Source organism: Lynx rufus, unplaced genomic scaffold, assembly GCF_022079265.1.
Source record: "Lynx rufus isolate CCGP_SWC_20201006 ecotype Redwood Valley unplaced genomic scaffold, mLynRuf1.p SCAF_4, whole genome shotgun sequence".
NCBI lineage: Eukaryota > Metazoa > Chordata > Mammalia > Carnivora > Felidae > Lynx > Lynx rufus.
Genome location: NW_025814856.1, coordinates 36,704,940 through 36,718,608, shown reverse-complemented (window position 1 = coordinate 36,718,608; position 13,669 = coordinate 36,704,940). Strand labels below are relative to the sequence as shown.

Here is a 13,669-nt window from a genome sequence, read left to right as displayed (position 1 = left end):
AAGTTAAAGGAGAATAGAACTTTATGTTGGCTTTATGATGAAAGTCACTTGTCACATGATGAATTAGGGCAAGATTGCAAATGGAGAAGAATTCTATGACCTCTGCACCCTACGGGCATGGAATAATGAGTAAGGAGAGGATGGAACAATAGCTTTGGTTCTGTACATTTATAATTGTGTGAAAAGTGTTTCATGTGAAAGGATAAATTGTATTGGGGGAAGATATGAGGATGACGGGAACATGAGCAGATTATTTATAATCCTACCTAATATTAGGCCTTATTTGACGAAAACAATTGTATCTCACAGACAGCAAATTGAACAAACACGAGAACAGCTGCAGAAGGCAGAACTCACCTTCACACACCAGGTAACGTGAGTTCTGCCTGACATATTGAACCCTTAGTACCTCATGTGGTTGAGTGTAGTGGCCCTTGGAATTCCTAAACACGGACTTTTCATTGTTGCTTTTTCAGGTCGCAGTTTATGAGCGTGATGCTCAGGACAACTGGGTAAGTGTTTTCTTTTTTCCCCCTCTCTCTCGTTGGTTCTCAGCCTGGCACGACTGAAGGTGGATATGTTTTTCTCCCCTAGATCAAGACTCGGATCCGGGAGAGGAAAATGGCAGAGCAGAGCCGAGAGGTCGCCCGCTTGAAACACAGGTGTGGGAGCGTGACATGAGTTTTTATGGGTGTTTTGAGGGATGACAGCTGTGCTGTTTAGTGTCTAGTCAGAGGACGTGGCGTTGCAACTATGATAGAAGTCCATTCTTTTTCTGTATCGAAGACTGGGTGTGATGGAAGGAAAGAGGCTGCTTGAGGGATACAGGAGGTGGAGACCAATGCCTGGAAGTCGAGAGATGCAGAACCCTGCGAGGAGAGGTAAAAGGCATGTGGTGATGTGCAGCAGCCTAATTTCTGCGGCAAAGCCTTTTCCTGTGGGTGATCATCGTGTGTCCTGGACAGAACAGCAAACACTAAGGACAGCAGGTGGTCTGAAGGGGTGACAGAAGGGTGTTCTCCTCTGGTACTACAAGCAGTGAGGCACTTGTCCCTGGGACTGGTGGAGCTCATGCCCCTCCTCTGGCTGTGACCCTCCCACCTCCTCTAGCATCCCCCTGTCTGGAGAGCTTGGAAAGGATGAGAGGACAGGGGCCTCATCCTTCTTCCCACCCGGACTCAATGTGAAGACTTTAGTTTATTTGAGGAGAAGATCATTTATTGACTATTTTTAATGTTCCTTTATTTTTATTGTTGTGAACTGTAGACCTACATTCCTGAATCCAAGCTCCAAATAGCTTCGTCCTCTGATGTTATCAGTGCAACTCTGCGGCTTCACTGCTAAACACCCATAGTTTTCCTTTACTCATTAATATAATATCAGTCAAGTTCAGTTCCATTCAGAAATAGTTACATAATACCGGCACCCATGTGGAAGGCAGCTTATAGATAAGCTGAAAGACTGAACAATTTGCCTGGCGTCAGAAGAAACACACCCATGCTCCTCTGTGGAGGGTTTTTTGATGTTATCCACCAACTGACGCTCTCATTTTAATTTTTATCTGAAATGAGATGCTGAGTTATTACCCCTCATGTGTATTGAGAAATGGCTGTTTTGGTGACGATTTCCTGATTTCTCTTTGACCTGCCCTCTTGAAAGTTATTTGACTAATTATGAAGAACATGAGCCAGGACCCTATGGTTTCTTCATTAAGATATGATGGGATGGTCTCCACCTTATCACTGGGGTCAACTGAGGCTTGTGGGTTACTCTGCCTCTCCTCCTGGTCCTGAGTGTGGGCAAGAGTTTAACACGTCACAAAATGTGGTGTTTGTGTGAATTCTGCACAGTCTACTAAAATCAGAGTAAACCTCTATCCCTTTCAGAGCTTTTAGCCGAAGCTGATGTCACTCCCATGAGTCACCACTACAAGCAGTCTACCAACAATGCCGAGAAGGACAAGGTAAATGCTGGGGCCATTTTCAGTTGTAAGTCTGTCAGGAAACCCTCATTTGCGGAACAGCATGCTCTGCGGCCTTATCCCTGTTTTGTGTGTTGTGTGATATGTCTGCCTGTTTATATTTTCCAAATGCACAGCCTTAACCCAAGAGTCTACAGGCTTCTGTCTTTTCAGCCTGTCATCTTTTTTCTGGTCAGCTTAGTAGCCAAAGGAACTTAGAAGTTGACCGCCTTATGGCTTTTGCCTTGTGTTCAAAATAACAGCAACAGGAAGATACACTGCACTCTACAGCAAAGTCTCTAAGCTTGTTGACTCCTAACACACTACCTCTCTGTGGGATCAGTGTTGTTGCTATTTTCCTCTTTCTGGTCACACTATTCATGGTGAAGACTGTCTGTTAGTTCTAAATGTGAAAAGACTTCCCTCCAACTTTGTATTGTGTGCCTTGTACAATTTATGATGGTTTTAGACCAAGTCATTGTCATAACTCACCACCTTCACGTCTTCATGGGTAAATGAACTGTTTGGAATCCTTTCAAGCAGTATCTTAGGTAAAAGTATTCTGAACACAAGGTCCTTCAGTTTTATTCATATGAGCAGGTTCTCTTGTGTCTCCAGTCAGTGTTAGAGCTGATAGCATCGCTCATGTCACATCCCTGGAAATGTATACCAAAGTCAAAACACATTTGCATTAATTCTGTTTCCTGAATGTCTGCCTCTTTTTTCCCATAGGATGTATCACTCTGTGTCTTGTAGTGTACACAAAACCAGAATTCCTTATGAATTCGGGTAAACACTTGGGGGCCTAGTACTCATTGATGTGTAATATGTTCCTCACAGCAAACATTTCCTCAGGTCCCCTACAAGACTCCAGGCATCCCCAACTCCCGAGTGGTTTCTTGGCCTTTGACAGCACTTGCAGAAAGTAGGAAGACCTCTTTCTCAGCGAGGGAAGCAGAGGGGGCCAAGTGTGGGGCCGGCAGGCAGAACTTGTCCCCAAGAGAAGCTGTGATTTCATGTGCAGAGAATGAGCTGTGTATTTGCAGTCCATTTTCCTGTGTTCGGAATAAGCCAAAAACAGAGCTTTTGCCGTCACAGTAGTGGAGGGATGCAAAGTGATCCTGCACATGGATGTCCGCCTGTCTGGAATATGCTGCTTCATTAGTCTGGAATTACTTATTTAATCCTGTACGATGGGATCATTTGGTTCTAAATTCTCAGACCTGGGCAGGGACATGTGGTGACAGTAGTTTAACCGCCTGCAGTTAGTTGCCTAAGCTGTAGGTGGTACCCAGTGGCAGGGACAGAGTTTTCAGGTACTGATGCTACTCTCTTGGATCCTGGTGGCAGAGAAGGGGGCAGGTGCTGACCCGTACTTCTATGGGTTTCAGCTGCTTTGGGGATTGGTTCTCTTGTGTGGCATCTGCACATAGCTGTCACTTCTGTTCTGCAGGGCAGTGTGGATCCGTGGCGACCTCCTCCATCAACTGGAAGATTTTGCCCACCCTACTATAGAGGCCACCCTTTGATCTGGGCACATCCACCTCCTGTGCCAGGTTCGGGACCATCCCGAACCCCTCCACCTGCACCACTTGGTAAGATGATCTGGGCAGTATGAGTTGGCTTGCTAAGAACCTTCATCTAATTGTTGTTGTTGTTGAGTGTTTTTTAAAGAAATTTGTTAATGTGTATTTATTTTTGAGACAGACAGAGACAGAGCATGAATGGGGGAGGGTCAGAGAGAGGGAGACACAGAATCTGAAGCAGGTTCCAGGCTCTGAGCTGTCAACACAGAGCCCGACGTGGGGCTGGAAGTCACGCACTGTGAGATCATGACCTGAGCCGGAGTCGGATGCTTAACCGACTGAGCCACCCAGGCGCCCCGTTGTTGAGTCTTGTACAAGGTGCAGAGGTGGTACCGCAGACCATTGCAACGCAAGGAAAATGCCTGCCATCATCACCACATTCCTTGAGTTTCTCATGATTGACTTATCATCCTTGGGTCATTTCCCCCACTTTGTGTTGGTACACGTGTCTCTTGTGGAGATGGAATGGGGCTGTATGCAGGAAAGCAGGCATAGCGCTTCAGCCGATGTGTGCCATACAGTCCATGTGCTGGGCGGTGGGAGGCATGAGGCGCAGCCTAACGTATATCCATCCAGTTGAGCCCCCAGTCATCCACAGTTGTTTGAGGAGTTATGAAAACACCTGAACCAGGGCTTTTATGGGTCTTCATCAGAGTTTAAAGAATGACTCTCCCTTTACCTTGGGATCACCTGAAGCATGCAGGATACCCTGTGCATGTGATTTGGGATCTGACTGGGCCAAAGAGTTTAAGTAGCTTGAGGAATGAGGAGAGTGGTTTTTGTTTTTTGGGGTTTTTCTTGGTTTGTTTTTGTGTTTTTGTTTTGTTTTGTTTTGTTTTTTTTTTTAATCTCTACACAATCTACTCAAAGCAGAATAAACCTCCATCTCTTTTAGGGCCTTTTGCAGATCCACATGTTGCTTCTGTGAGTAACAACAACAATGACTCTACCAAAGGGACCACGAAGGACAAGGTAAATGCTGTGGACATTTTCAGTTGTAACTCTTCGGCAAAACCCTCCTTTTTCTGTTCAGCGCTCTCCTGGCTTTGTGTCTGCTTTGTGTGTTGTATGATATGTCTGCTTGTTTTTCTCATTTTCCAAATGCACAGCCTTAACCCAAGAGTCTACAGGCTTCTGTCTTTTCAGCCTGTCATCTTTTTTCTGGTCAGTTTAGTAGCCGAGGGAACTTAGAAGTTGACCACCTTATGGCTTTTGCCTTGTGTTTAAAATAACAACAACAGGAAGATACACTGCACTCTATAGCAAAGTCTCTAAGCTTGTTGACTCCTAACACACTACCTCTCTGTGGGATCAGTGTTGTTGTTATTTTCCTCTTTCTGGTCACACTATTCATGTGTGAAGACTGTCTGTTAATTGTAAACGTGAAAAGACTTCCCTCCATCTTTATATTGTGTGCCTTGTACAATTTATGATGGTTTTAGACCAAGTCGTTGTCATAACTCACCACCTTCACGTCTTCATGGGTAAATGAACTGTTTGGAATCCTTTCAAGCAGTATCTTAGGTAAAAGTATTCTGAACACAAGGTCCTTCAGTTTTATTCATATGAGCAGGTTCTCTTGTGTCTCCAGTCAGTGTTAGAGCTGATAGCATCGCTCATGACACATCCCTGGAAATGTATACCAAAGTCAAAACACATTTGCATTAATTCTGTTTCCTGAATGTCTGCCTCTTTTTTCCCATAGGATGTATCACTCTGTGTTTGTAGTGTACACAAACCAGAATTCCTTATGAATTCAGGTAAACACTTGGGGGCCTAGTACTCATTGATGTGTAATATGTTCCTCACAGCAAACATTTCCTCAGGTCCCCTACAAGACTCCAGGCATCCCCAACTCCCGAGTGGTTTCTTGGCCTTTGACAGCACTTGCAGAAAGTAGGAAGACCTCTTTCTCAGCGAGGGAAGCAGAGGGGGCCAAGTGTGGGGCCGGCAGGCAGAACTTGTCCCCAAGAGTAGCTGTGATTTCACGTGCAGAGAATGAGCTGTGTATTTGCAGTCCATTTTTCTGTGTTCGGAATAAGCCAAAAACAGAGCTTTTGCCGTCACTGTAGTGGAGGGATGCAAAGTGATCCTGCACATGGATGTCCGCCTGTCTGGAATATGCTGCTTCATTAGTTTGGAATTACTTATTTAATCCTGTACGATGGGATCATTTGGTTCCAAATTCTCAGACCTGGGCAGGGACATGTGGTGACAGTAGTTTAACCGCCTGCGGTTAGTTGCCTAAGCTGTAGGTGGTACCCAGTGGCAGGGACAGAGTTTTCAGGTACTGATGCTACTCTCTTGGATCCTGGTGGCAGAGAAGGGGGCAGGTGCTGACCCGTACTTCTATGGGTTTCAGCTGCTTTGGGGATTGGTTCTCTTGTGTGGCATCTGCACATAGCTGTCACTTCTGTTCTGCAGGGCAGTGTGGATCCGTGGCGACCTCCTCCATCAACTGGAAGATTTTGCCCACCCTACTATAGAGGCCACCCTTTGATCTGGGCACATCCACCTCCTGTGCCAGGTTCGGGACCATCCCGAACCCCTCCACCTGCACCACTTGGTAAGATGATCTGGGCAGTATGAGTTGGCTTGCTAAGAACCTTCATCTAATTGTTGTTGTTGTTGAGTGTTTTTTAAAGAAATTTGTTAATGTGTATTTATTTTTGAGACAGACAGAGACAGAGCATGAATGGGGGAGGGTCAGAGAGAGGGAGACACAGAATCTGAAGCAGGTTCCAGGCTCTGAGCTGTCAACACAGAGCCCGACGTGGGGCTGGAAGTCACGCACTGTGAGATCATGACCTGAGCCGGAGTCGGATGCTTAACCGACTGAGCCACCCAGGCGCCCCGTTGTTGAGTCTTGTACAAGGTGCAGAGGTGGTACCGCAGACCATTGCAACGCAAGGAAAATGCCTGCCATCATCACCACATTCCTTGAGTTTCTCATGATTGACTTATCATCCTTGGGTCATTTCCCCCACTTTGTGTTGGTACACGTGTCTCTTGTGGAGATGGAATGGGGCTGTATGCAGGAAAGCAGGCATAGCGCTTCAGCCGATGTGTGCCATACACAGTCCATGTGCTGGGCGGTGGGAGGCATGAGGCGCAGCCTAACGTATATCCATCCAGTTGAGCCCCCAGTCATCCACAGTTGTTTGAGGAGTTATGAAAACACCTGAACCAGGGCTTTTATGGGTCTTCATCAGAGTTTAAAGAATGACTCTCCCTTTACCTTGGGATCACCTGAAGCATGCAGGATACCCTGTGCATGTGATTTGGGATCTGACTGGGCCAAAGAGTTTAAGTTGCTTGAGGAATGAGGAGAGTGGTTTTTGTTTTTTGGGGTTTTTCTTGGTTTGTTTTTGTGTTTTTGTTTTGTTTTTGTTTTTTTTTAATCTCTACACAATCTACTCAAAGCAGAATAAACCTCCATCTCTTTTAGGGCCTTTTGCAGATCCACATGTTGCTTCTGTGAGTAACAACAACAATGACTCTACCAAAGGGACCACGAAGGACAAGGTAAATGCTGTGGACATTTTCAGTTGTAACTCTTCGGCAAAACCCTCCTTTTTCTGTTCAGCGCTCTCCTGGCTTTGTGTCTGCTTTGTGTGTTGTATGATATGTCTGCTTGTTTTTCTCATTTTCCAAATGCACAGCCTTAACCCAAGAGTCTACAGGCTTCTGTCTTTTCAGCCTGTCATCTTTTTTCTGGTCAGTTTAGTAGCCGAGGGAACTTAGAAGTTGACCACCTTATGGCTTTTGCCTTGTGTTTAAAATAACAACAACAGGAAGATACACTGCACTCTATAGCAAAGTCTCTAAGCTTGTTGACTCCTAACACACTACCTCTCTGTGGGATCAGTGTTGTTGTTATTTTCCTCTTTCTGGTCACACTATTCATGTGTGAAGACTGTCTGTTAATTGTAAACGTGAAAAGACTTCCCTCCATCTTTATATTGTGTGCCTTGTACAATTTATGATGGTTTTAGACCAAGTCGTTGTCATAACTCACCACCTTCACGTCTTCATGGGTAAATGAACTGTTTGGAATCCTTTCAAGCAGTATCTTAGGTAAAAGTATTCTGAACACAAGGTCCTTCAGTTTTATTCATATGAGCAGGTTCTCTTGTGTCTCCAGTCAGTGTTAGAGCTGATAGCATCGCTCATGACACATCCCTGGAAATGTATACCAAAGTCAAAACACATTTGCATTAATTCTGTTTCCTGAATGTCTGCCTCTTTTTTCCCATAGGATGTATCACTCTGTGTTTGTAGTGTACACAAACCAGAATTCCTTATGAATTCAGGTAAACACTTGGGGGCCTAGTACTCATTGATGTGTAATATGTTCCTCACAGCAAACATTTCCTCAGGTCCCCTACAAGACTCCAGGCATCCCCAACTCCCGAGTGGTTTCTTGGCCTTTGACAGCACTTGCAGAAAGTAGGAAGACCTCTTTCTCAGCGAGGGAAGCAGAGGGGGCCAAGTGTGGGGCCGGCAGGCAGAACTTGTCCCCAAGAGTAGCTGTGATTTCACGTGCAGAGAATGAGCTGTGTATTTGCAGTCCATTTTTCTGTGTTCGGAATAAGCCAAAAACAGAGCTTTTGCCGTCACAGTAGTGGAGGGATGCAAAGTGATCCTGCACATGGATGTCCGCCTGTCTGGAATATGCTGCTTCATTAGTTTGGAATTACTTATTTAATCCTGTAAGATGGGATCATTTGGTTCCAAATTCTCAGACCTGGGCAGGGACATGTGGTGACAGTAGTTTAACCGCCTGCGGTTAGTTGCCTAAGCTGTAGGTGGTACCCAGTGGCAGGGACAGAGTTTTCAGGTACTGATGCTACTCTCTTGGATCCTGGTGGCAGAGAAGGGGGCAGGTGCTGACCCGTACTTCTATGGGTTTCAGCTGCTTTGGGGATTGGTTCTCTTGTGTGGCATCTGCACATAGCTGTCACTTCTGTTCTGCAGGGCAGTGTGGATCCGTGGCGACCTCCTCCATCAACTGGAAGATTCTGCCCACCCCACTATAGAGGCCACCCTTTGATCTGGGCACATCCACCTCCTGTGCCAGGTTCGGGACCATCCCGAACCCCTCCACCTGCACCACTTGGTAAGATGATCTGGGCAGTATGAGTTGGCTTGCTAAGAACCTTCATCTAATTGTTGTTGTTGTTGAGTGTTTTTTAAAGAAAATTATTAATGTGTATTTATTTTTGAGACAGACAGAGACAGAGCATGAATGGGGGAGGGTCAGAGAGAGGGAGACACAGAATCTGAAGCAGGTTCCAGGCTCTGAGCTGTCAACACAGAGCCCGACGTGGGGCTGGAAGTCACGCACTGTGAGATCATGACCTGAGCCGGAGTCGGATGCTTAACCGACTGAGCCACCCAGGCGCCCCGTTGTTGAGTCTTGTACAAGGTGCAGAGGTGGTACCGCAGACCATTGCAACGCAAGGAAAATGCCTGCCATCATCACCACATTCCTTGAGTTTCTCATGATTGACTTATCATCCTTGGGTCATTTCCCCCACTTTGTGTTGGTACACGTGTCTCTTGTGGAGATGGAATGGGGCTGTATGCAGGAAAGCAGGCATAGCGCTTCAGCCGATGTGTGCCATACAGTCCATGTGCTGGGCGGTGGGAGGCATGAGGCGCAGCCTAACGTATATCCATCCAGTTGAGCCCCCAGTCATCCACAGTTGTTTGAGGAGTTATGAAAACACCTGAACCAGGGCTTTTATGGGTCTTCATCAGAGTTTAAAGAATGGCTCTCCCTTTACCTTGGGATCACCTGAAGCATGTGGGATACCCTGTGCATGTGATTTGGGATCTGACTGGGCCAAAGAGTTTAAGTTGCTTGAGGAATGAGGAGAGTGGTTTTTGTTTATTGGGGTTTTTGTTTTGTTTGTTTTTGTGTTTTTGTTTGTTTGTTTTTTAATCTCTACACAGTCTACTCAAAGCAGAATAAACCTCCATCTCTTTTAGGGCCTTTTTCAGATCCACATGTTGCTCCTGTGAGTAACAACAACACTGACTCTACCAAAAGGATCACGGAGGACAAGGTAAATGCTGTGGATATTTTCAGTTGTAACTCTTTGGCAAAACCCTCCTTTTTCTGTTCGGTGCTCTCTCCTGGCTTTGTGTCTGTTTTGTGTATTGTATGATATGTCTGCTTGTTTTTCTCATTTTCCAAATGCACAACCTAAACCGAAGTGTCTGTGGGGTTCTCTATTTTCTGCCTCTCAACTCCTTGTGGAGGGTTTAGAACCAATCGTGCCTAGGGCTGAGCACCCAAGGGCTTTTCTGGTAAGTACCTGGAAATAACCCAGGGCGGAAGAGACCACACTCTACCTGGAAGTCTTTTGGCATGACTTATTTTTTCTGGACCTCCTCAGTGTGGAATCATTGCTCTTGCTGTTTCTTCCTGTTCTGTTTCTTTCTAGGGGATTAATGTGTTCAGAAAATCGGCAGTTATCCTTATGTTTTGAAAATGCAAACTGCCTTCACTCCAACTTATATTTTTGTATGTGTCATTTAGAGTGGTCTGAGACAAAGTAAATTTAATACCCGTCAACATTCAGCCTTTTTTTTTTTTTTTTTTTTTTTTTTTTTGTAAATGTGCTGTCTGGAATCTCTTCAGGTGTGCCCTGGGTATACATATTCTGAACTACGAGAGGTGACATATTTGTCCTAGAAAACACGCATTGCTACATGGGTGGTGAAGAGAGACAATCCGTAATTACCTGCATTGTGATTCTCCACTGTGTCCTTTGTGTTCACATGAGCACGTTCTCTTGTGTCCTGTGTCACTGTTACAGGTGAAACATGGAGATGTACAGCAGAAACGAAAGTGTATTCGTGTTAATTCTGTTATTTAGAATTTCAGCTTATCTTTTCAGAGAACAAAAGTACCCTGCGAGTTGTACTGTATTTAACTGAGAAGTACCCCTGAAAGAAAATAAATTAGCTAAGCCTACCTAACATGTGTAGGTAACATGTTTCTCTAAGAACATGCTTTTCGAGGTTCTCTGCATGACCTCAGGATCCCCATCCCCCAACATGTCTCTGTGCCCATGGATAGCACTTGCAGAGAGGAGAAGACCTCATTGTCGGGAGAGAAGCAGATCGGGCACAGGCGGGGGCTTAGAGGCAGAGCTTTGAGCCACGAGGGCTAGGATTCCATGTGTGGAGCCTGGGATTGTCATTCCTTCTCAATCTGTAGTTCTTCACATACAGATAAGCAGCCTCTGTGGTGGAGGCGGATACGGGGTGGAAGGCGATTCTGGACTTAAATGCCTTCCTATCAGGAATATGCTGTTTTATTAATTTGGTACTCATTCCGTAAATCCTCTCGGACAAGAGCTTGCTGTTCTACATTTGCACACATGTGGGAACACTGGTTTGTCCCCATAGCATCCGTTCCCCACCCCCAAAGCTATAAGTGGAACCCAAAGTATGGGTAGAGATTTTGGCGCTGATGCTGCCCTCTTGGAACCTGGTGGTGGGGAAGCTGGCAGGAGATGAGCACTGCTTCTTTGGGTTGCCACTTTTTGCTGGTGTTGGTGCTTTGCTCTGTCCTATGAACATAGCTTTCATTTCTGTTCGGCAGGCCATTGTGAATGCAAGAGGGCCTGGTCCTTCCCCAGGATCGCCTTGCAGGCTGTCCCCCATGGACCACCCTTCACCACCAGTCACGGGCTATGGGCCACCTCCGCCTCCTCCACCAGCTCCTCCACGTACTAAATTTGGTAAGATGACCTGAACTGGATGAGTGACTGATAAAGCGTATTCGTCTTCTTGGTGAAAGACTTGGTGGGAATGATGTAGGGATGCTTGTGAGGGCTTGGCAATTCAACTGCAAACCTGCCTGAGGACAGTGTCACATATCTCAAGTTTCTCAGGACATAGTTTATAATGGGCTGTGTCATTTCCCTGTAATGAGGTCAGCTGTAGGTGTCTCTTGTCAAAAAGAAAGAGGATTTTTACACAAAGGCAGACGTATCAGGAGCACTCGTGCCTGTCTGACAGACACAATGTTTTGAGCTCCGTGAAGGATGAGATGCACCCCTAAGTGTAGGTGCCTCAGGTGTCCCGTCTGAAAGGGGGCACATGCATTATATGACACAGACCTTGTGGTCACCATAGTGGAAGTACCATTGAAGGATCCCGTGCAAAAATGGGGGAAACTTGAATCACGCAGGAATAGAAGGGAAGTTGAGCACAGTAAGCAGAGTTTGAGGAGGTGCAGAGGGGAGGGCGTTGGGGTCAGTAGGATGGACTTGGAGGCCATTTCTGGCAGGGCCCACAATCTGGGAAGGGAGCATGAGGACAGTGTGAAGTCTGCAAAGAACTGCTGCACGGGTTCAACCACAATGTAGAATGCAGTCATCATCTCTGAAATGTCAGCGTTACCACAGTGCACCTAGTTGATAATCTAAATAAAGTTTGTTGTTTCCCTTGGTCTTCTGAAGGGTCTGGACATGTATGAAGAATGTTCTGGGAGACTTGGGAAATTAAACTTAGTCTTAGGAAACGCTTGTCTGCCTAAGTTTGTGTGTCTCAGTGAGACTAAATGTGAAGGCAGGTTGTAGATCAGCTGTGCCGCTTCCTTGGCCTTCAGCCTGAGTCAGACTCTTGGTGGGGAACTCAGGGGTGAGGAGGAGCCGCCCCTGCTGAACTCTGGTCACCACACCCCTGCGTCTGCTGTCACCACCCTGCCTGCAGGTTTGCGTCTCCGAAAGTTCCCTCGCAATCTCCTGAGGTTTTGCCTGTGTTCCTGCTGTGTCAGCTCTAACACCAGCTCTCGGCGGTCATCTCAGAGCCTCAGGTTTGTAATCTGAGAAACAGGGACAATGTTGATTTCTGAGGTCACTACGATGAAGAGGTGAGAAGCACTTAAGGAATTTGTAAAATGTATGGGATGAGTGGACACTCACCCTTCTCAGGGTGGAAATGAATGTATCTCCACACAGAAGGTCATCAACAGATGTTCTTTCAATTTCATGAAACTAAGAGTGTAATGCCTGAGGCTGAGAGGTTGGCAATCCCTGTTTCAAAAAATAGGGCAAAGACCCCTGTGATTTTTCTTTTAAAATTCAGGTCCTACTTTGCGAAAAAGAAAAAGATAACTGTGATAGTGTGTACATTCAGGGATCTATATCTAAGATTTGAAGACAGTCATAATCCGTTAGAGTTAGACACACAGATGCAGCCACACAATTAAGTGTTCATCCAAGGCCACAGATATATTGTTGAAGACAAAATACATAGAGGAGAACACAAGATCCCATTGCAATAACCCAAAATCTCTTTGCCTTACAGGAGAATGTGAAATTTGAAGAGGACCCTGAATTGTGACCACTGGCTGTGGTGATGTGATATATTTAGAAAAGTTGCCTGATATGCGTATTTGACTGAATTCTTTTCCTGACCATTCCTGTCCCCTCTATTTTGTTTTTCCTCGTTTCCCCTAATAAACCCATCACAGTTCTGTATCTCTGTCATTATCTGCTTCCAGGAGGACCTACGGTCATTCTGTGTTAATGTACACAGTGTGACCCCTGTATACACAGTCACAAACAGGTAGAATCTACAGTAATAGGGGCAGAAGATAAGTGACTGTTTGAATTGTATTGACTGCACATGTCCCGCTGGTTCCTTCTGGGGTGGTGACCACAAGCTTCCTCCAGATCTGGTGACAGTTGTGGTCACTCGTCAATAGATCCTCGCAAGCACGTGGCACTTCCTACTCACCGTGGTGTGTGGCGATCAGCAGGGCAGCTATCAGCCCCCAGGACATGGCTGATTCGTGATTGCAAGACATGGATGAGGGGTCAGCAGTGTCTTGGGTAGAACAGTGCGGACACCCTGCATTAATCCACATGATGTGGATTTCCCCACGTACCAGCTACCTCACGGTAGCACCAATCCAGGTGGGAGCTGAGACTCATGGTAGCAGTTGTGGGTATGAGTCTTATAATGGCCCACATTCCTCTCAGTGTTTTCTGTTTTTATCTTTTATTTTGATGCAATGTTTATTTTTGAGTGAGAGAGAGACAGAGCACAATTGAGAGAGGGGCAGAGAGAGAGGGAGACACAGAATCCAAAGCAGGCT

General features: G+C 45.9%; 1 protein-coding gene and 1 long non-coding RNA gene across 2 annotated transcripts; both read left to right on the top strand.

Moving 5' to 3' along the window:
* Positions 1–313: 313 nt before the first annotated feature.
* On the top strand, positions 314–642 carry LOC124524120 (uncharacterized). The gene is made up of 3 exons (XR_006965160.1): positions 314–370; positions 477–512; positions 595–642. It is a non-coding gene; the product is annotated as an uncharacterized LOC124524120 (long non-coding RNA).
* Positions 643–2,419: 1,777 nt separating this feature from the next.
* On the top strand, positions 2,420–12,991 carry LOC124523343 (formin-like protein 5). The gene is made up of 11 exons (XM_047095194.1): positions 2,420–2,471; positions 2,693–2,749; positions 3,352–3,555; positions 4,442–4,518; positions 5,971–6,112; positions 6,995–7,071; positions 8,524–8,665; positions 9,541–9,617; positions 11,165–11,303; positions 12,280–12,382; positions 12,877–12,991. Exons 1-11 carry the CDS (start codon positions 2,420–2,422, stop codon positions 12,884–12,886), a joined length of 1,080 nt encoding a protein of 359 aa, XP_046951150.1. The 3' UTR covers positions 12,887–12,991.
* Positions 12,992–13,669: the final 678 nt, after the last annotated feature.